This window comes from Halichoerus grypus, chromosome X, assembly GCF_964656455.1.
Source record: "Halichoerus grypus chromosome X, mHalGry1.hap1.1, whole genome shotgun sequence".
NCBI classification, from domain to species: Eukaryota; Metazoa; Chordata; class Mammalia; order Carnivora; family Phocidae; genus Halichoerus; species Halichoerus grypus.
This window is the reverse complement of record NC_135727.1, coordinates 101,017,107-101,040,673: the sequence shown is the minus strand read 5'-3', so window position 1 is coordinate 101,040,673 and position 23,567 is coordinate 101,017,107. Positions and strand designations below refer to the sequence as shown.

The following is a 23,567-nucleotide window of genomic DNA, read 5'->3' as shown; positions in this document are numbered from 1 at the left end:
GGAAAAGGTTTGAGTAGGAAGGCATTCTTGGGGCTGATTTATTCAAGCTCTGAATAGAACCAGTTCAATGTCATTTTGGTCATTTTAGTTTGAAAAGAGCTGCATATCACCCCTGCAGAGAAAAAAGAAATGTCATCCCTTCACACCTCATAAGTAGGTTTCACTCCCTGACTTTAGCCCACTACTAAATTAGTAGAAGATATTCCCTTGCTTGATCAACAGTATTTTGTATAATTTTAGCCTCTTTTGATGCTATTTCTTCTTTAAGACCAAGGGTTTAAAAATGCTCCCTCTGCCATAGCTTCAGTAATAATTGGTGAGCATTTAGGAAAATGATATAGACTTGAGGTGCAGGGAGTAACCAAAAGGTAGAGTTGGCTTTCTGTTCTGTCTTTGGATCTGCAAGATACTGGTTTTATAAACAAGTTGGGTTTAGCACTGAATTTCTAGACTCAAGAACATTGATCAGGGAAAATAGAATTTACCTGAACCAAATTATTTAATTATTTTCTGATGTCTCTGAATTAATCATGATAATAACCAGTTATATGGGCAAGGTAATAACATTTCTAAGTCTGCAATTTTTTTCTATACATCTTTACCATAAATAGTACAGGTAACTCAATTTTTGTGGGTTTGAGAGTCTCCTTTGAGGAAAAGGCAACTCTGATTTATTCAAAAGGCACTTTCATTAGCTATTCTCCAAGAAAATAGGTAAAGAAAAGAAAAAGGAGACGAAGCCCAACTTGCTCTGCTTTTCTATTCATCATGAAAAAAATGGCTGAAGGGCTGGAGATTGCAAGTATTGAGCAAAATGAAGTTCTGAAATTATCTGAGGATTTTAATCAGGCATTCTACCCAGAGCTCCATTATAAGATAGGGCAGTGGAACCATGCATTGAGAAATAAGCATTCTTTGTTGTTTTTTTCACTCTCTGTATGGTCTCCCTTATAAATGCTAAAATATCTAGTATGTCTCTGATAGCCTTAAAGTGTCTATCAAATGTTCAAATTACATAAAATACTAAAACGGCTAATCAGAATGTCTGTGAATTGAAGTAAAGCAGAGAATAATTACAAGATGCGGTAAACCTTATTAAGAATGTTGTATCAAGAAAAGGCAGTGGAGGGGCGCCTGGGTGGCTCAGTCGTTAAGCGTCTGCCTTCGGCTCGGGTCATGATCCCAGGGTCCTGGGATCAAGCCCTGCGTCGGGCTCCCTGCTCAGCGGGAAGCCCGCTTCTCCCTCTCCCACTCCCCCTGCTTGTGTTCCCTCTCTCGTTGTGTCTCTCTCTGTCAAATAAATAAATAAAATCTTAAAAAAAAAAAAAAAAGAAAAGGCAGTGGAGAAAAAGAATCAATATGGCTAGAATTTTACTTGGAAATAGTCCATATATTTTTACAGCATCAAATTCAGACAAAAGCAAAGGTCGCCTGGGTGGCTCAGTTGGTTAAGCCTCTGCCTTTGCCTCAGGTCATGATCTCAGGGTCCTGGGATCAGGCCCCCCCCCCCCCATGCCCGCCCCTGTCAGGCTTCCTGCTTAGCAGGGAGTCTGCCTCTCTTTCTCTCTCCCTCTGCCCCTCCCCACTGCTCATTCTCTCAAATAAATAAAAAAACAAATTCAGGCAAGGGCATATGACAAGGTGAGAAAATATGGAGTTTTTGTATTTTCAGAAAAAAATCAGGCAAACAATATCTGAGAGCCCAGATGCTAATTGCCAGCTTTTTGAGCAAAGTAATCATGAATATTGAGAAGAGCCATTTGGGGGGAAAAATTGATGGGTTCTGGAAGATATGGAACCTTTCAAGGGAGGCAGTTGTTTCAGGCTGTGGTCTGCTAATTAATTTTCAGAAATGCAACCAGAGCTTAAACAGCTGCCCGTATCTCCTCTCTTTATGAGAAAGAAGCAAATGCAGAAACAATAAGCTCAAAGAAGAGACTCTTTCAAGAAATCAAGTTCTAGAACCACTTTTGGAGAGAATACCTATATAGTCCTAAGTTGAGACCACTACTTTTGGGCCTCAGGATTTGGGTTTTTTTAATTATTATCAAATATTTATTTCTCCATAGTATTCATAAGTAAAAAGGAATTGTTTTTAATTAATTGTATAGAACAGTGGTGGAAATATGGATGATTGTTAGTTTGCTTTTTGCATTTTTTAAAATTTCTGAAACAATGTAAACATAAAGGTGATATATGAAATACATCTGTGGTCTTTGCATATCATGTAGGTAGCCATAATTTTTAAGGATCTATAAGATTTAATGAAGATAGAGAATTGTTTTTGAGTTTCATGTGTGTTGTTGATGTTGTTCTCCTATTTACTTATGACAGTGATGCTGGGAATAGCCCTGAAACTGATACTGCTGAGGGTTGTTGCCATTCCCCAAATGCCTTAAGAACCTGTGAGTACCTCCAATAAAAACTTTCATTTGTCTTCATGTCTGACTTTTAAAATGTGCATAGCATACCAGTAAATGAAATACTCAACAAAGGATGGTTATGACAGTAGACAGAATGCCAAGCCCTGGGGATTGCTGGCGGAGTGGGAGGCCCATGGGCTGGTCCTCAGCCTCTCCTATTCATGACCCTTTGGAGGAGTCTACATCTTTCTCTTTACTTCGAGTCCCAATTGCCTTACCCATACAATGAATGTATATAAATAAATGACTTTCATGTTTCTTTTGGCTTATTCTAAACTGTTTAAACCTATTTAGGTGACAGGTATCACCATGTTTAAAATTACACGGAGAACACAGATTTACTTTGTTTTATGAAATAACTGTAGATTTAGAAAATCTGAATAGAACGTGGATAGGAAAATAGATACAGGAATGTTCTGATTATCTCTAGCTACAGAACAAACCACCCCAAATGTAGTGGCATTAAACAATAAAAATGTATTAACATTATCTCCCACACTTCTGGAGTGACTGGCCTCAGCTAGATGTTTTTTGCTCAGCGTCCTCATGTAGTTGCAGTCAGATGGAGGCTGGGGCTGGAGTCATCCCAAAGGCTTCCTGACTCACGTATCTGATGGATAATACCTTTTGGCTAGGACTTCAGGTGGGGCTGTTGGCCTAGACACTTACATGTGGCTTTTCATGTGGCCTAGGCTTCTTCACAGGATGACAACTCGGTTCTAAAAGCAAGTGAGCCAAGAAAGGGATGATTAGGAAGAAATTGTATTACATTGTTTGCTGTAATGTCAGAAGTCACACTGCTGCTTTCTAGCGTACTATTCATTGGGATCAAGTCACTAAGACTGCCCCACCATATCACCACATTCAAGGCAGTGTTGAAGAACTTGTAGACATGTTTTAAAACCAACAGAATGATAGAAACATATATATATATAAAACATTCCTCTATTTCCAGTTCAAGTTTTCTATTACACCCTGTTATGTGAAGTATTAATATAGTTGACCAAAAAAGTTGTAAATGCTTAGATGATCGCTTTGCTATTTATATATGTATATCGAGGCTAATTTAAACACTAGTGAAGTTCCCTTTTTAAGGAATCTTTAATAGAGGGTCATAATTACACATTTTTATGATATCAGGCTTGAGCGGGGGTCACCCATACTTTTATTAACAAATGCACGTGTCATCTAATTTGGTGTGCTAATGCTTTAAACATTTTTTTATTTATTTTAAAACTTGAAGCACTAATTGAAACAGCTGCTTTATTTGAACAGCACTTATGAAATGATATGTAAACAAGCTCTGCTTCATGTTTTGGTAGCAATTAAGTCCAATTTCATCAGAGAGTTCTTCTGCTCCACACATACTCTTCACCTGGGAGTAAAAGGGACTTCAAGCCTGGAGCTCTTGTTTCTTCCCTTTGACATGCACACGCGCTACTGTGTCATCATCCTTAGCAGCAAAGAGGTGAGAACAGAATGGTAGCACATGTCTTCATCATGGGCTGGCACTGGAATGGAATAACCAGTACAGGGGGCTTGAAGGCAGCTGCAGACTCTAGTAATGTAGACAACAATTGCAGCCTTCTCGTTGCTAAACAAAGAGCTTATCCTCACAAATAAGCAGTTACACTAGTTGTGGGTAAACTTTATAATGGCTGCCTTAGGAAGTCCCACGGGAGAGATCGGTGGCATGCCTAACCTTGCTGCAGCTCTGTGTGTATTCACTTTATGTAGCTGCATAACGAATTACCAAACACTGAGGGGCTTCAGACAACACACATTTATTATGTCATGCCATTTTCCGTGGATCAGAGGTCTGGGCATGACCTAGGTGGGTCTTCTGTTTAAGGTCTATTAAGTCTTCAGTCAAGGGACCCGCCAGTGCTGGATCCTCCTCAGAGGCTCCACTGAGGAAGGAGCTGCTTCTCAGCTCTCTCAAGTTGTTGGCAGAGTTAATTTTCTAGTGGCTCTGGCATCCATATAGCTTACTTCTTTAAAGCCAGAAAATGGGGTGCCTAGGTGGCTCAGGGGGTGCCTGGGTAGCTCAGTTGGTTAAGCGTCTGCCTTTGGCTCAGGTCATGATGCCAGGGTCCTGGGATGGAGCTCCATGAGGAGCTCCCTGCTCAGCGGGGAGCCTGCTTCTCCCTCTCCCTCTGTCTCTCCCCCAGCTTGTGCTCCCTCTCTCTCTCAAATAAATAAATAAAATCTTTAAACAAAAATAAATAAATAAAGTCAGCAAAGGAGAGAGAGAGAAGGAAAGGAGGGATGGAAGAACAGAGAGGGAGAGGGAGAGAGACAGAGAGACAGACTTTAGAGGAAAAGTTTTATGGTATTATCCCCTTCCAGAAAGAAACTGTCATGTGTTGACCTGAGGAGGGACTTTATAACACCCAGAAGATATCCCCAAAGATATCGATTCTGTATCAATTATGTGCTATGTTAAATGAATACGCAATGAAATAATGGTAATTGGAAAGAGGTATTGTATTGACCTGGTGTCTATAGGATCATTTACACATGAAAAATAATATAGCCAATTAAATATGTAAAGAATAGTTTACTTAAAATTGCCATTTAGGAGGGAAAAAATGCTGTTTTATAGTAATGCTAAATCTTGTTTTTTATTTCCCCTAAAAGAGCCCAGGATTTTACTGAATTCCTGTATATGAAAATTTCTGAAAAATAGTAATGATAGTGTGACTAGTAGTAGTTTAATCAAATACTTCAGTTCCTTTTTTATATTAATTTATAATATAGCTCTAGAAAATGCTAGGGTTAATTCTCAATAGCATAGTAAGGAGGCTGACTTTATTATTTGAATTCAACTTTTGGAATATTAATATTTACTTCCATAAATTTTGTCTAAATTAATCAAAATATAATTATACTTAACTTGGAATCTCAGCTTATTAAAACATGCCTTTTGATTACATATATTTTGTTGCTGTCATAAAAAATCTTAAGAAAAACAGTAATCATGAAATTATATTGCTATCAACTGAGAAATAATGCCCTTAATCTAAAGTATTGCACTGAATTACAATTACTTATGTGGGCAAACACATCTATTAATTTACACATTCAATTTATTGCTAATTATATTGAAAAATGCAATTACACGCTTAAATAGATAATCAAACATCCAAGTCCACCTAGTTAGCTCCTGTTCTTATTAAATGTGTGATAACTGCTTTGCCATTAAGAACCACCTGTTGAAAACTGTAAAGTAATTAGGCCTCAATTTGATAGCTTTCCATGTGTAAAACAGAAACATTTCTACTAACACTGCTATCAAGGAAAGACCATTTGTTTCATTCTAGCTGTTCCATTTGAACTTTCAAATAAAAAAAAATGAGATGAATTAGGTAATAGCTGCTTGAAAGCACAAACAGTTTACAAAACTTCCATCAATGTTCATAGAAAGTCTTAGCTTAGGGGACAACCTCCAAAATCCCTAAAAATTCATACTGTCAAATGCCAGAAGTCCAACAGTCTTTCTGCTCATGTGTGGATGGGGCAGATTGAATGGGGAAACCTGGAGTAGAAACATAACCCAGTCCCTGAAGAACAGCCCTCTCTGAGAGGAGAGCTTGACAGACCCCCACACAAACACTGCAAAGTACAAAGTGATGTATTGACACAACCCCCGGGGCTGTGTAAGTAAAGATATTACTTTTGTGCCTGTGTGGACCTCTGCTTTGTGTAGTCCTAGGCTCCCAAATAAGAAACCACCCATCACTTCTAGGATCATCCGTGCGAGAGAGGCAAGGGCATTAGGCAGGGATCCTTGACATGGGGCCTGCGTTGAGACTGGGTTCCATCCAGTTGCAACCATTTGCTGTGGCCTAACCAGTCCTCTTTTACCAACCCATGAGACTTCTTATGGAACCAAACTAGACTTTGTTATCTTGCAGTCCTTCATTGTCCTTTTCTGTCTACAGAACTTAGTCAGAACAAATAAAAACCAAAGTTCAGGTATTGTTGACTTGAGGAAGCCAGGATGGGAGTCAGCATCCCTGAGCAACTGATGGGAATTGGCCCAGTCCCACACTGGGGCCCTATACACCAAAGTGAGTTTCAGCCTTGCCAAGTCAAATAAAAAGTTGGCAGAACAAGGGTGCCCACTCCCAGGTAGAAGAGCAGGCAAGGCCTTCTTATTGATTTGTGGTCTCCAACAAGTTAGTCTAAGGCTACATGTTACCAGTTGTTAATATATTGTGTCTCAGTCTGTCCATCTCCCTTACATTTGCGTGAATTAGTGGGACCACTCATCTGACTTTTTGCCCTGTCCCTCATTTCATTCTCCCTCAGCCTTTTGTGTCTTTCTGTCTGTGCTGATGCAGAGATTAAGCTGGCAGTCTCTATTATGTATATTTTTGCATATTCTATAATCAAAGTGCAACTTTTTTCAATGATAGTTAACGTGTAGACTTTAATAATACTGGTTTTTGTTTAATTTTATTGAATGTGAAGGCAAAAACATTAAATTATGCTATTCTAAAATCTTTACATTTAGGCAAAGCAATTTCAGTTTTATGAAAGTTATTTTTATAACTGGAGGGACAGTATCATTTGAGGGTGGTTTCTTTTATTTTCCATGATTTTTAATGGCAAGCCACATTTCACTCACCTTTTGATTTTTCATTCAGTTTGTTAGACTGCATATTTTGTTGTTGCTCTTGTTTTGGTAAGTATACTCCTTCCTGTACCCCTGAGTTGTTCCCAGGGAAACAGAAGATAAAACCCCATTTGGCCCATAAACACTTTGAAACATTTATTAACCTTAAGATGCCTGCGGACAATATGGGAGCAGGTTAAGTGAACTTTAGATCAATGTGGTAAATGTTCACAACGTTACACATAGTTTGAGCCCCCTCCCTGCTGCAGGGCCTTCTCCCCCTTCACCCACTCTCCTTTCTGTGAAACCGCATCATCATCCTGCCATAAGCACTGCAGCCTTTTTCAAGAAAAAACATTAGAAGAAAATCTGTTAAAGAGAATTTTGTACCCAATGGTAGTTATTTATTCTTGGGGGGGGCGTCTCCTCTGGGTTTCTTATCAATGATCCTAACAGTTAGTCTGTAGAGATTCCACATGCCTCTGGGATACCAGTATTGTAGCTCCAGGGGATACCCTTTCAAATGACATATAGAATACAAGGGAACAGTAATTCCTGTTTTCCCAAATCCATGTCAATTTTATGAACGTTTTTTTTAATTGAGATATAACTGACAGATAACATTGTATAAATTTTTAGGCAACATGTTGGTTTGATGCATTTATGCAATATGGTTATTCCAGTAGTGTCACATCACACAGTTATCATTTCTTTGTTGTGTTGAGAACAATTAAGATCTAGTCCCTTAGGATCTTCAAAGTTTATAACATAGTATTGTTGACTATAATCACTAAGCTGTGCATTTGATATCCAAAACTGATGTATCTGCTAGTTGCTAGTCTGGAACTCTCTCATTCTTGAAGGAAACTGTAGACTATGGAGAATGACTCTTGGAAGTTTTAAAACTTAACGCCCTCAAGCTATATTCTCAATAATTTCATTTTATTATTGTGTTCACTTCTCCCAGCACAGTTTGATTCACCAAAAGTATAAAGCCAGTTCTGTAGGTATATAGAGAGTGAACACAGAGAAAGGACATGAAGTCTGTACTAAGGGGATTCACATTCCGTGGAGAAGGCACGCTTGCATCAGGCTGGCCCAGTTCACACAGAAAGTTGTACTTATTTGAAGTTGGTACTCCATACAGGTGGATGAAGAAAGCTTGCTGAATGTATGGCACATTCCTAAGAATTATAAAAATGCATTCCTGCCTTCAGTGGATGCCACACTGTGCTGGGGCAACCATGCCCTCAATAAGATGCCCCTTGTAAGACATAATCTTTTCTTATGTACACGGTATCCTGAAACGTGTCCATTAATTCTATAACACAGTCAGCCAGATTGTGGCCATGTCTAGAATAGAGGGAAAATGCATTTCTATATGATAGCAGAGGCAGGGATAATTGACTCATAAAGGAGTTTGGTTAAGAGGGTGAGTGGAAATTTGCCAGTAAAGCAGAGTTTGGGTAGCGGAGAAGTGTGCTCAAGAAGATTCTGAGAACATGAGGCAAGCAGCTAAGCATGAAATTTCACTGACACTTGAATTGCCAATTCTGAGAGAAGCTTGTTGGAAGTGACAGAAAATTGATTGGATGGATAAGGCAGACTGATAATGAGGAGGGCAGTGAAATTTTTAGTTGAATAACTTTATTATATTAAGGTAATTATTGTTATTTAAAGCAGGAAGATATTGAGCATAAGCATGACCTGATGTCATCTTTGTTTTAGAAAGCATCTCTGGAGCCAAAACAGAGAATAGATTAAGAGTTGGAGAAGGAAGCTGGAGACCAAGAGACTGGCTCAGAGACTCTTGCAATCTATTATACTACTCCACACATCTCCATTCTCTACTGCCTTCTGCTTTTTGCATACCAGTGGTAAAGACAGAGAGAAGCATGTGAGAAGTAGTGGTGAAAGAAGAGGAGATGATGTTGGATTTGGGGGAAGGAGCAAGGGGACAAGAGAGAACCGCAAAGATGAATATTGATATAAAGATCAATCTTAATGGCAGTTTGCATGATGTTCACACTTGAAGCAAATTTTCATTTACGTGCAGAGCAAATTGATGGCAAAAAATTGAATAGAAACTGTTCTGAGAAATACAGTGATAAAGACAAAGAGAGATTGTCAATATCATTGCCACAGTAACTTCTAAATTCTAGGCCAAGCTTTCTGTTATTTGACGAGATGTTTTCCTACAATATGCCATATATTTTTATTAAGTAATTAATATTTTATGGTATTTAAATATATGTTGCTTTCTCAAAATGTCTGTGGAATAATTTCTCAGGCATGCAATTAAGACTGTGTTAGGGGCACCTGGGTGGCTCAGTCAGTTACGCAGCCGACTCTTGATTTCTGCTCACATAATGATCTCAGGGTCCTGGGATCAAGCCCTGGCATCCAGCTCCCTGCTCAGCAGGGAGTCTGCTTTAGGATTCTCTCTCTCTCTCTCTCTCTCTGCCCTTCACCCTGCTCTCTCTCTCTCTAAAATAAATAAATCTTAAGAAAAAAAGATTGTGTGAAGAAAGTTGAACTTTTTAGTGCAAGCATACAAATCTCTTTACACATTTTCCTTTCACCCTTACCGAGTCTCCTGGAACACTCATTCTATGAAAGATCATATTTTAAAAGAACAGTGATTATTCTTACTGGTCAGTTTCACATTATAATTATGGCAATGCCAAATAGCCACCTACAGTGATTAATGATCTCTCTCTAGTGTATGGAATTTAACATTTTAGAATTTTAGCTTAGCTCTCACATACCTGTTTAGCCATCAAAGTAATATAATATTGTTCAGCCAGTTCAAACAAATAAATTACAAAACATAGCAAAATCTAGGCCCAAGATTAGAGAATAAGTAGAATTTTAAGACCTATGAAACAACATAGGGATTTTCTGTCTAAAATGCTTTTTTTTTTTTTTTTTAAGATTAAGGTTGTTTGTGTCTGGAGGTCATCCATGACATGTCCAAGGTTACCCAGCTCATTAGTAGCAGAGCTGGGGATTAAAACTTTTCTGCCAATTCATTGTTTGTGTTCCTTATTTCTGGGTCATTAACAGCTGGTCTTGTAAATTTGCGTGCAACTGTGTTATTTGACGACTGCATTTAACTAGATACACAGGAAGAACAAAATATCTTTTGTGAGGGTTTCTTACAATGGACAATGGGCTATGGGCTTTGGCATCTTTCTGGAAAATATAATAAAAATCCAAGTAAACATCCTGACTGTAAAATATGAAATTAAGGGCAGAAAGGAAATTTAATAGACTGTTAGAATAGCTCACATTGACAAGTGTCTGTTATGTGTCAGATAATCTCATTTCCCTTGTCATGGCCTCCAGACTTGGAATGTAAGGGACTTCTCTGCTTTAAGGGAGTTCTTTACTGCATTTGTATTCCTTTCCTGGTCTGATTTTATTGCAAGAAAAGTAGAGGGAAATAATTAGATGATACCACAGTTGATTTTCCTGAACAATTTTCTGACACAGGCATTTTTTTTCGATTGTTTCTTTTTAATAAAAAAAGAACACTGAAAGTGAACAAGTTAGACAAAATAATTTTTTGGGAAACGATAATATGTCATCTGTGTAAGATGTGGAATTAAATGGAGTCGAATGGAGTTTTAGTTACTGATATTTTAGTTGGCTAATCTATGGTTAGGAGGCTTTTTATAATGTATATTTAAGGGAAATATTCTGGCAAATAGCAGTTTGCTCCCTTTGTATCAACTTCCATGAGTTAGTATTCATTTTCATTGAGAAGACAAGCTATAGATCAGGCACACATTTAAGAAAACATGCACTTTGGTAACCCTATACTCACTGAGTCTAATTTCTTATGAATATTATATTTTGGGTTAAACAACTGATTTTTTAGATAAAAATTAAAATGAGAAAAAGGTAAAAGTAAAATTTAATATATTGTTTTCTCTGGTCTCTGTTGAGTCTTTGTACTTCGATTATCATTGAAAATTTCATGTCATTAGTATTAATCACTCAGGTGTATTTGTAGTAAACCATGCACACACAGAAAACCCATTTCAGATGGGTAGCTTGGATTTATGTTTGCAAAGTACCAGGTTGCTTAGGAAAAATTACTATATGAAAGTTTTCTATAATGTACTGTTTATTACCAGAGTGCATGGAATTAAATGCTAAACAATTCAAAACATTCAACGTTTTCCATATTTCTTTTTTCAGCATGAACTGAAGGTAATTGTGAGTCATAATTAATAAAATTCTATGGAACATTATCATATGAGAGTAGATGACAGTTAATTTTATTGTAAACAAATCTCAGACAGGGAGGGATAGTGAAGCTATAAATAAATTGACCTCACGATCAGAAATTGATTATTCTTATATTGTTTCCAGATTAATTTTCAGTTTTTGCCATTTCACATGTTATCTAGGATATCTACAATATCTTGGAATATGTATTTTTATTATGCAATTTCCTTTTATATCATTTATGTGTGCTGCCTCTGGAATAGTCTCTCAAACATATAGTTAATATTGTTCTAAGATGGTGGGACAGTTCAAACTAGTAGAGTCCCAGCTTGGAAGCTAAGTTTGTTTCCTTTTGCTTTCCTAGTACTTAGATGCATGCCTGTCACAAGGTCATTCTGGCAGAAGATTCTCCATTGTATGGCTTAGCCCTAAATTTGCCAATGCTCATTTTCATTGATCCTCTCAAGTCTTGGCCCTACTCCAGATTTCTGGAGTCAGACCTGCATTTTCACAATATCTTTAGGTGATTTATATGTCACGAATGTTTGGGAAGCCCTGCTCTCAACAGATGGTCCCTCTCCATTTAGATGGATATCTTATGTGCCTGGTAAGTGCCAGGCAAAGGGTTAGGTTCCTGATATGTGTTACCTCATTTAGTCCTCACCACATCTTTATTATCATTCTACTTCTAAAGATGTAAGCATTTTTTTAAAAAAGACTTTATTATGAAAAATATAAAATACACTTCTAGAAATAAAACTGCAATATATCCCCCCTGTATCCTTCTCCCAGCTTCAACAGTGCATGGCCAAAATTATTTCATCATTATAATGAAGCAACTCTCAATCATCACATAATTTTATCCACAAATAATTTAGTAAGCATCTCTACAACAAAAAGACTTCGGTTTTTTAACATAATCATGATACTGTTATTACTAAAAATATTGTAAAATTTTTTTGTAGCATCAAACAACCAGGCATTGTTTGTATTTCCCTGATTGTCTCATGATTGTCTGTACGTTTTTTCTGTCATTTCCTTTTAAGTGTCTTTGTTTGAATTGTAGAGGAGGAAAAATAGTTTTTCCTCTACCCTTCTGAATTACTGGCTGAGACTCCTGTAATAAAAGACAGATTAACATGAAAAAAACACATTTATTAACATGTATACTTCCTATATACATGAGAGGTACCCAAGGAAAAATGAGTAACTCCTCAAATTGACTTAGAATTCAGGCTTAAATGCCATCTTAATAGGGAAAAGGGAGAAAGGGACGTTGGTCACTTAGAGGAGAATAAATGATTTTTTAGGAAAGATGAATGGACTCATAGAAGAATAGATGGGAGACATGATACTTTGTGACAGAGTTTGTCGGTGTACAGTGTCAACTTCTAGTCTCTTCTGATGAGTCAGTCCTTGGTTGATGAAATCCTCAGGGAGGGAATTTATGATACATGAGTTTCTTTTGGGGGGTCTGTCTTTAGGCAGATAAGGCAAGTTCAAAGAAAGCCTCTCCTTGCATTTGCTGTCTTTCAAGTGCCTACAACTCAAAATTATCAGAATACCAAAGCAACATATTCTGGGGTGACATTTTCTGCTTCCCTTCAGAATCAAGATCTAAATATTCATCCATTGGGATCTTATGTCTTTTAAGACTCCCTCTCTCCCCTTCCTTTTCATTTAATCTCTAGATTTCTAAAATAAACTTATTTTTTTGATCATCCTGTTTTACAGAGGCCAAAACTGAAAGTCAGAGATTGACTAAACTTGCCTGAGGCTTAGTAGCTAGTAAATGGCAGTACCAGAATTGAAACCAAGCCTTTCAACCTCTGTTAATCTTTCCCCATATCATGTTGCTGCCCTTGCGTTGACCCCACTTTAATTTTCACTCTCTTTGTTTAGTCTTTTGTATTTCTTGCCTAATTACTTATTCTAAAAGATCTGCAGTCCGTCATATGCTCATTTTGAAAATCTGCATTTTAAAATATAGACGTCTGGGGACTCAGTCGTCATGCAAAAGTGATGTCACTCCTCTCCAACAATACATTACAGAATGAAGGAAAAAAATATTTCTTTCTTTCTTGATTGTTTATGTGATTTAAGTTAGCAGTCTACCAAGGATATTTACAGCTACAAAGATCAGCTGCCCTCAGGGCCATCCTGGGGCCTTCTTAATTCACCTCCCTGCTCTGGTTGCATACAGAGTTTCCCCCACACTGGGGGAGGGCTAGATTTCAGCCTTACCTTTCACTCCTCACTTAAGGCTTACAGTTGCTTAGCAATGCACACTGCATGGATGTTGTTATAGTGTACAGATTTTTTCTTATAGCAGAAAGATCCTAATTTTTTCTGAGCTTTTGGAATTTAATATTATTGTGTGGTTGTGTTTTAGATTGGAGAACTAATTTACGTTGTGGAAGGAAAAGGTATGATCCCCTTGCCTTCCTCCTTTCTCCCAAAGGATTCTTCAGCTCCACTTGACTACAGCACTTCGCCAGAGGAAGGTAGAGTATGTTTTGTTTCATTTAAAATGTTGAAGGATGGGGTTGTTCTTCATAGAGCCATGCATGCAAGCGTACTCCTGGCAAGTTTTTCCAATAAAAACTTGGAAGGCTTTTGGAAGGCTCCCTTTTAACTTTATTGTGTCAGCATCCATGGAATACAGCCCCAGTTTAACAAGAAAATGTCAATGGTGATTTTTTTTTTAAATCCTTATTTTTCATTCTTCAGATGAATATTGAAATTTGGCATGTAAAATATTTACTCAGCAAATTTTCAGTTGCCCAAATAATTTGGAAATAGTTCTACTCTCAAATTCTATATATTGTAATATATTAACTGAACTTGTACCCTGAACTTGTACCCTCATTCTGAAGTGTAAGGTTGTTAGTGAAAGAAAATGACAGCTCTTACCAGCACCTGACACGTCTTTACATTTATTTTTACCTCCCTTACCTTCTAATCGCTGATAGCACAATGATCACTTAATGTTTGAACCTGTTGATATTTCTGCGAAAGAACCCTTTGAGTTCTTTTGAGCATTCTTTGAGCATTCTTCTTAGAGAATACCAGCAAAATCACTTTAATTCCTGAAGACCTACTCTTGAATTCCTGAACTAGGGCTACTGGAAATGAGTTACCCATGTTACTCTGGTTAATGAAGGCCACAACTGCAGTTTTCTGTTTCAAACCTTCCAAGTGCATTCTGGATAAGGTTGTCGAGGGCATAAATGATCCTGGCAGTCATGAATCTTTTTGCTTCCCCTAGTGTTGAGTAAGGAAAATCCAGTTCTGTATTTGAAATGTGAGCGCCATCAAACCTTGGATGTGGACCTTAAGTTGCCACTGACTAATGAAGCCAAGGAAAAGGCCTTGGCCTTGGCGGCCCAGCAGCAGATGTCGGATATAGAGTATGAGCGACGGTTGATCACGGGCACTCTGGAGAGCAGCAGTGTTCGTGTGGCCATCGCCCTCCTGGGGCTGACCAAGATTGAGGTGAGAATGCAGGACACATGATGCACTGAAATGATTGGCGTTGTAGAATCAGGCAGAGTTGTCACTTGATCGTAACCTTTTTACATGGAAAAATGACGAATGCTGCTTTTCCTCGGGAAGACAGCTCAGTAGCTTTTCTTCTATCTACCTCATTAAAAAGTCTGAAGCAAAGCGTTCTCCTAATGTTAGCAGGACTGCTAATTTTAGTAGTGGAACTAAATTAGTGGTAACTTAGCATGCTAGTACATTTAGGCATTACAGTGTAGCCGCTGAATTCACGGTTGCTTCCACTTCTGACTATACGTTAGAATGCCCTGGAGAACTTAAAATAATAGTAGTACCCAGACCCCGTTCTAGAATAATTAAATACAAATCTCTGGAAGGGGGCGGGGAGGGACATGTTCTAAAAGTTGTCCAGGATATTCTTTGCATCCAAAGAGGCTCGTCCCCGGGGTCAGACTACCAGGCTGAGCATCCAGACCCTGACACTGTCTACCTGTGTGACTGTGGGCTGGTTGCTTCAAAATCCTCAATCTTCAATTTTTATATTTTTAATCTGAAGATACTGGTAATTGATGGAAGCTAAGTGAGATAATTACGTAAAATGCTTACCACTTTACCTGGCATATAAATAAGTGCTCTCTATATGTGCAGCATTATTGTTCTTGTTATTACTATGGACTCTATTATTATATCTTGAACTCTATTGTATAAATGAAGTAAGGTACAGTCTAGCCTCCAGAGAGCCACCAAAGCGATTCTTTTAAAATGGAAACCTGGTCACATTGCTCCCCTGCACAGATTCCTCTGTTGACTTTTCAGCTCATTCAGAATAAAACCCAACATCCTTAGGATGGTCCTCATCCTTAGGACGGTCCTCCCCTTCCCCCCCCCCCCCCCGCCCCGGTCAGTCCCATCTCTTCCCTGATCTTACCTTCTCCACTGAAGCCCATTCATTCATGTCACTCCCTCAGCACAGGCCTCCTTGCTCATCTAAAAATCCCAATGCATGCTCGCCATGCCCCGTGCACTTCTGTGGTTAATTTTCCCTAGATATTAGACGCTACTTCCCTCAATTACTTCAGGACTGCTAGAATGCTACCAGTGAGGTTATGCTTATATTTTTTGTATCTTCTTAAAAATCTTATGTACTTTTTAAAAAGCATTGCTTACCTCTACCAGGCACTTTCCGAATCCTAAATTTCCTTCAACTTTCTCTATAGATAGCATTTACCACCTGAGAGGAATATATTTGTTTGCTTACTCATTGTCTGTCTCCAGCAAGGGAATTTGTGAGGAGATATTTGTTTAGTTAACTCTCATATCACCAGTGCCTAGAAAAGTGTGCTATGCCAAAGGTAGTCACTAAATCTTTGATCAGTGTAGGAACAAATGGTAAATGTTTTCATCCTTGTTTGAGATTTACCTTCATATATTACCTTACATATATTACAACAAATACTCAGCATTGTAGGGATGATTTCTTTTTTTGTTAGAATGCTAGAATCAGTACAGTCTATGCACAGATCCCTAACATTTAATGATGATATTTTATGGATGACCTGGACTTTAAGTTCTGATTAGTTCAAAAATATCAAGGCCCAAGGCTCTGATGCCCTCTGGACTGACCCATCTACACTATGCATTCAAGAAGCTGAGGGCTGTCTTTAGCTCATACCAACAGGCTTACTTCTGTGACGGAGCAATGAATTTGGGAAGGTTTTTGTTCAACTTTGAGTATAGTATTACAATAGAAATGTTGGATATGTGGCCTTTTCAAACTTTAACCCTATCATAGTGCACTGTCTCTCTCTCTTTACTTTTAAATTTATTTTCTTCAGGGGCACCTGGGCAGCTCAGTTGGTTAAACGTCAGATGCCGGAGTCCAGCTCCAGCCGGGGTGGGTCTCTCGTAGGAAAGGACGGCGTCGGCGAATGAGGAGACACAGACACAGGGTCAGGTTGCAAGCATCTCCTCCCGACAGCCTCGGAGGAACTTTATTTATATGTTAGGATATTTTTGTTTTTCCAAATCTTAGATCATTTTCTGGATTACAGCCATAGCCTTCTTTCATTTCTCCTTTGTAATGATTAACATGACCTTTACTGATTTCTGCTTATTGGCTTTCGCTAAAACTAAAACACAGTACGCAAAGAGAAAGGTGCTAGACAGAGCGTGACCATCTTGTTATTTTGTTCTATAGAAACTAATTCTTCGTGGAATTAGTTTCATTATGATTGCTTAGATAGGCGTAACTAAGGTGAGTAGTCACTTTATCATGAAACCCCAGAAATATTCCCACAATTATAAAGATTGCCATAAATAAAATGAAAAAGAATAGCAGGAGCCAGCCCAGAAATATTCCCACAATTATAAAGATTGCCATAAACAAAATGAAAGAGAATAGCAGGAGCCAGCTGTGGAGTCTCCTGTTTTCAGGATCGTCCCCCATACTTGGACTTTGTCAAACAGCATGAGTAGCTTGGCTCGCGCCAGTCAGACTCTTGATTTCGGCTCAGGTCATGATCTCAGGGTCGTGGGATCGAGCCCCCGTCGGGCTCCATGCTCAGCGGGGAGTCGGCTTGAGATTCTCTCTTTCCCTCTCCCTTTGCCCCTCCCCCCTGCTCTCTCTCTCTCTCAAATAAATAAATATTAAAAAAATTAAAAATTTATCTTCTTCATTCTTACCTCTTATCAAAACATTTTATTTAAATGAGAAATGCTGGAGGGAGATGGATTTTGTCAATGGATCCACTTTCTATTATTTATGCATATATACAGTTTCTGTTTTTCTCACTCTTCTTTTAACTGTCTCCAAAACCCAGCACACTCTTTGTGTTTATTATTGTATCTACCAAATTATGTTTTGTATAATATTTATTTTTATATTTCCCTGTTCCTCTAGAATTGTGAATGCCTAGAAATGGAAAATCTTTGTCGTGTGTTTTTTAGCCCTTATTGTCTTGTGTGTGACAGGTGCTCTGTCACTGTTTTAATTGAATTGAACATGTGCCCGAACAAATAATACTTTAAACCTGAGGTCTTCATGTCTATCCAGCTTGCCTCATAGCCTGATTTTTCACAGTCACAGTCGTCTTGTTTACTTATCCTTGTTTACCTCCCACATTTGCAGGATGGGTATCTGTATGTGTGTACTTCTCGATTGGTTGGTGGAAATAACAGCAACAAAAACAATTATCATCATCATAATTTATGAAAAAAAACCTTGGCCTCTTTAAAATTAAAATTGAAATGTTTTAAATAGTCTCTAAATTTAGAAATTGTAAGTTTTTTTACCTGAAGATTATTATTTTCTTTGAATTCTGTGACTATCACACATTTTTCGATTTCAGCAAAAACTTTCCAAATGCACAAAATAACTGTAGAAGGGTTGAATGTGCTAGTTTAGGAAAACCAGCTGCAGCAAATCAGAACTCACAGATGCATCTTATTGTGCTCATATACATCTATCATAAAGGGCTCTTTTCAAGTGGCAATTATCAATGCACTCTTGAAATCCAATAATGCTGATAATTTTTGCAGCAGAATAGTAAACAAGATTAATTTTAAAAGTACTCTCTTCCTATATAGTATTTTACACCATTTGTCCAATATGCTTTTATGTGCATTTTTCCAGATTATTTCAATGACCCCATGGAGAAATGTAGAGAATGTAGAATTACACTTGTAATACAAAAAATGAAATGACTGAGGCATAAAAAGACTTATGTTGCCCTTAACAATAGGGTAGCAATTACAGCCCAGATCATGGTAGAGACATCATTGTATTTTAAAGCTGAGACAAGAAATCAAAGACACTCAGAGACACATAGTCCAACCTCTTAGACTTACAGACCTGCAAACCAAGACCCCAAAATGGTAAGATGGTAGCCTAGGATCACACCACTGATTTGTGACAGAAAAGATATGGACACAGGTTTTTGCGCCCCCCTCATCCATTACTCTTTTCCTTCCCCTGCATAGTCTCCAGATCATATGTTCACTTCTTCGTCTACTACCATGAAATTGTATAATGGAATAAATGAAAGTCTAGAATGCTCAGTTATAGTGTAAAATAACTACATAAAAAAATCTAAAATCATCCTTGAGATAAATCTGTTTAGAACTAAATCTATTTGAATAAATGTAATCACTTTTCTACCAAAGAAAAGTGACACATCTGACTAATTATGTGGTGTTTTGTTTTTTTTTTTTTTGGTACACAACCGTGTGGAATTTGAATTTTTGAAATATTTATAGAGTAATAGCAATATGATGTATCTACTTTATACTGTGAGAGACAGGATCTTTTTTCAAGAGCATGAGTTTCTGACACTTCACCATTTAGCACTCATTTATTGAATTCATATTCTTCTGACGATTAATAAATCAACTCTAACGATATACTCAGTGATACTGGAAAGATTCAGAACTTCAGGGTAGTTTCCTTCTATTTTCTATTAGCTTTTCCAGTTTATGTTTTAAAAGCCATGCTATATACTCTGGGATAAGTGGTAGAAAAATCATTGAAATTTTGAAATTTAATATGTTTAAAAAAGGAAGCCTAAAAGATCTCCTTTGTGAGGATTCAGAAGGGTAAAGAAAATGTTTTTTGTATTTGTATAACTTAAGTGCACTCTAAATCATGAAGTAATCCTATTGATACTGTCAAAGATAAACAAAGCTGGATACTAGTTACAGCCATAAGGCTAGACTTTATTCAGTAACTGTTGCAACAGGGAGAAGGATCCATCATGAACTAAACTGAAATTTGTACAGGAGGAACTGGGAGTTTTAAAAGGAGGATGAGAAAGTAAGGAGGGATAATGAGCTGGGAACTTAATAATAATGAGCAGAATCTGGGAAGTGGACATTTTTAAGTAGGAGGGGGTTGGTCAGTGTGATCTGGATTTGTTAATTGATCCTTATCTGCAGGAGAAACAAACTTCTGTGATCTTTATGACTGGAGGTAGTGATGCAAGATAGAACAAGGTACCTACCTGGCTGGGATCATTATCTCCTTGAATGTTTGCATTCTAAGGTCCTTGAGAAGACAGTTCTGGGTCGCAGAAAACTTACATCTTAAAAAGGAGAGAGAAAGAGGGGGAGGGTGCAGTGAGTGGGGGTGGAAGAAAGAAAGGAAGGGAGAGAAAGGATTTATAATAGCAAGCTTTCTAAAGTAACTGCTCTAATAAGAGGGGGTTTGGGGGCCTATCTTCCTGTCACTGGGTTTTGGCTGGAACAAACAGTATATTCTCTTGGTAGCATTGAGCTCTCTCAGGTAGGCACTTTAAAGGGAACTGGGATCATCCTAGGGATATGGCCTTGAGCTGTTAGAAACTAAGTCAGCATTTGTTCAAGTCTCTTAGAGTGTGTGTGTATGTGTGTGTGCATGTGTGTGAAGGGGGTAGACAAAATCATTTGTGCTGAAAATCTGCAGTTATTGTAGGCCAAGGTTGAGGCCTACTTGAGACGAGGGGTTGGAGGAGCCTGACTAGAGTTTGGCCAAGAAGAGAGTCTATGTCAATATATCATGACTTAATGACTTGAAGATATAGAAGGCAGATGATATACATTTAGGTTAAAGAGCTGGTTGTTGATGTGAATAGATAATTTGTTCATAGTGACTAGAAAAATGAACCAAATACAAGCAATGATAAATGTAAATGAATTAATTTAAGTTTTTTAATTTACATGATTTGAATTACCAAAATAAAGTAGTTGAAAAATGTTACTTTGTGGGAAAAAAATACTTGTGGATTTTGTAGATAACAAACCCAGTGAGTGAGAAAATTGCTAATGGCACTAACATTTATTTTTGTTGAGTAATGATACTATGACCACAATCAAGATGATGATGATGACAATGATGATACTAATAGCCAACATTTATCAAAATATGCTCCAAGGACCTGGATTTTGTTTTCACTTTAAATATTCACACCTTGGATAGGCAGTGTGTACTATTATTGCCCATATTTTACAAATGAAGACTTTGTAGCTTTGGTTAATAGCCTGGCCAGGCTTCCTTAGAGTTGGTTATAAATGCAGGCAGTCTGCCTTCAAGAGTGCTTGGTCTAACCATTGGGCTGTACTATGTGGTTAGCAATAGAGCATCCAGATAAAAATAAATGATTGCCTACCTCTGTGCTTTGCATTGCTTGGTTCACACTTAGAGAACTGGCTTTCTCTTCAGCGTTCCATTTTAGGAAGGACAATATTGAACTAGATTGTGTCTTGAGGAGCATTTGCATGATGATGAGTTGTTGTAACCCACAGTATGTAAGTAGCGGTTGAAGGGACTAAACATATCAAACCTATTTAAAAGGTATATTTGGGATGCGGGGAGGAAGAAAAGAAATTAAAAAAAAATAAAAGGTATGTTTGGATGTCTGTGGAAGGGCAGGACCTAATTTTGTACATCTATATATGTACACACACACATACGCACACATATATTTACAAAATTGTCATTAGGAAAAGAGAGCGGACTAACTGTGCTTCTGATAAGAACTAGAACTGATGGGTTAGATGTTAAGGAACACGGGGATCAACTGAAGGAGGGAAGCACTTTCTCAATGCTATTCACCAGTGGAATTGGTTTTTCCCTGAAGCAATGAATTCCTCAACATTGAAAGGATTAGAGAATGGGACACTGAGCATCTGTTAATAAAGGATGATTCCACAGATTCTGTAAAACATGTTAGTGCTATCTTCCACCAATCAAATAATAATGTGTCTAAAGAAATGAACAGGGGTGCCTGGGTGGCTCAGTCGTTAAGCGTCTGCCTTCGGCTCAGGTCATGATCCCAGGGTCCTGGGATCGAGCCCCGCATCGGGCTCCCTGCTCTGCAGGAAGCCTGCTTCTCCCTCTCCCACTCCCCCTGCTTGTGTTCCCTCTCTCGCTGTCTCTCTCTGTCAAATAAATAAATAAAATCTTAAAAAAAAAAAAAAAGAAAGAAAGAAATGAAAAAATTCAATCCCTTGGTGGATTTTTTCCCAAATGTGGGCTCTAAATACATGATGCTTTTGTGTGTGTGTTTTGGAGGTAAAGGCTAAGAGAATTACATTCCAATTTTACTCTGTTTATTTGCAGACTTCTATGCTCTTTAATACCTCAAAGCTAAAGAAGCCTAAGTCCATTTTATACACAGCAGAACTGAGCCTTCCAAAACATTTTGAAATGCCCAAGAAAATCTACATTCCTCAGATTCCAGAAACTCAAGCTAAATTGACCCAGTCTCAAGGAATTAAACCTGCAAATAAAACAGGTAACACATGGACTGCAATATCTCGCTCTGTCCCAGGCTCTGTGAAATACTAAAATTTTAAAGAGATTATCTCTACTAATAGGATGTTCATAATACAATTAAAGAGATAGTTCAGTGTACATAAATATCAATTATTGGATATTTTGCATTATAAATAACCAACATACTATAGCATAATAATCTAAATTATGTACTAAATTTAAGTGCTAAGTTGCTGGTACTGAAATTTGCGGACCTGTTATTACTCCTTCTTAAAGAGTAGTTGTCTGATAAAGACAGTAAGTGCTCTTTGAGAAAGGTAAGGTCTTGCTGTGACTGTGAGATTGGTTACAGAAGCTGTGCTGGAGTTGAAGCTTAGGCTAACTTTAAAGGATAGGAGGGTTGTTGGTGGCAAGATCATATCAGAGGAGACAGTGTGTTATTTATGAGTGATTTATCTTTGATCTGGACTAGGGCCTTTAATAGTTGAATACTTACTCTTGGTCTCCTGGTACCCTTTTATTCTGTGATTGTAATTAGGAAGGACTAACCCAGATTTAATAGAATATTAATAAATATACATTATCAAATATAAGCAATAGGATGTAAACAATGTGACAAAATAATTTAAAGTATCCAAAATTAATTTGTTTTCATTTCACTTCTTTCCAAGCTGGTAGATAACATTAGGATTATAATTTCTTTACTAGGGCTATTCCCACAATGTATCATAACTCAAGTGTCATGGATCCTACTTTTTATTGTTGCTAATTTATGTTTTGTTACATTTTCCTTTGTTCTTTTCCTAAGGCTTTGTTTTAACTATATAATGTTTCTAAATCAGAAACAGTGGTTACAAATGATAAGGTTATAGGGTAATCTGTTCATTTTACCTTCCTAGGAGATCTGAGATCCCAGATTCAAATTCTAAGTGGCCAAGCATGTAACAAGGATTAATGAATTAGCTCTGGTCTAAGGCAAGAAGGATGATGGAGCCTAGGACAAACTGGAGAGTAGGTGTCCTATCTAAACATTCAAAATCAAAACAATAAAAAGAAAAAGCTTAAGTCCACCCAACAACTGTGAGGGTATATTTAACTCATCAGCCATCAGGCTGGTGACAGTTCTTAAGTGAGGTTGTTGTCTTTTTTTTTTTTAATCTTTGTTACCTACAACTTTTCAATGTACTATTAAATTTTTAAATGAAGATTTTATTATGATAATTTTTTAACTCCTTTGAGATAACTGGATAAAGTTGTGTGTATTATAAGCCCAACTAGGATTCCCAGTCCAAACAATTCACTTATTTAACCATTCACTCAACACTCTTGAACATCAATTCCTTTGGGCAAAACAATGAAAATTGGCATCTTAAGATGCTGTTTAATTATGAATAAGTATAAAGTTATCTATTTTGAAAAGCCTTTCACTGAGATAATTTTCAAAGGCTAATATTTTTCTTTTGTATCAGTTGTGAGCTGTCCATTTCAGTAAGAAGATTATAGTGAGAATTAAGAAAAATAGAGCTGTAAATTTTAAAAG

At 37.5% G+C, this 23,567-nt stretch overlaps 1 protein-coding gene across 1 annotated transcript in view; it reads left to right on the top strand.

Annotated features, from left to right (window-relative positions):
• CFAP47 (cilia and flagella associated protein 47) overlaps positions 1 to 23,567 on the top strand; it is a 495,766-nt gene that overhangs the window by 264,824 nt on the left and 207,375 nt on the right. Inside the window, exons 41-45 of the mRNA XM_078064042.1 lie at positions 2,333 to 2,405; positions 3,746 to 3,891; positions 13,673 to 13,784; positions 14,549 to 14,775; positions 21,872 to 22,046. Coding sequence (XP_077920168.1) covers positions 2,333 to 2,405; positions 3,746 to 3,891; positions 13,673 to 13,784; positions 14,549 to 14,775; positions 21,872 to 22,046 — 733 coding nt within the window. The remainder of the gene's footprint in view (positions 1 to 2,332; positions 2,406 to 3,745; positions 3,892 to 13,672; positions 13,785 to 14,548; positions 14,776 to 21,871; positions 22,047 to 23,567) is intronic.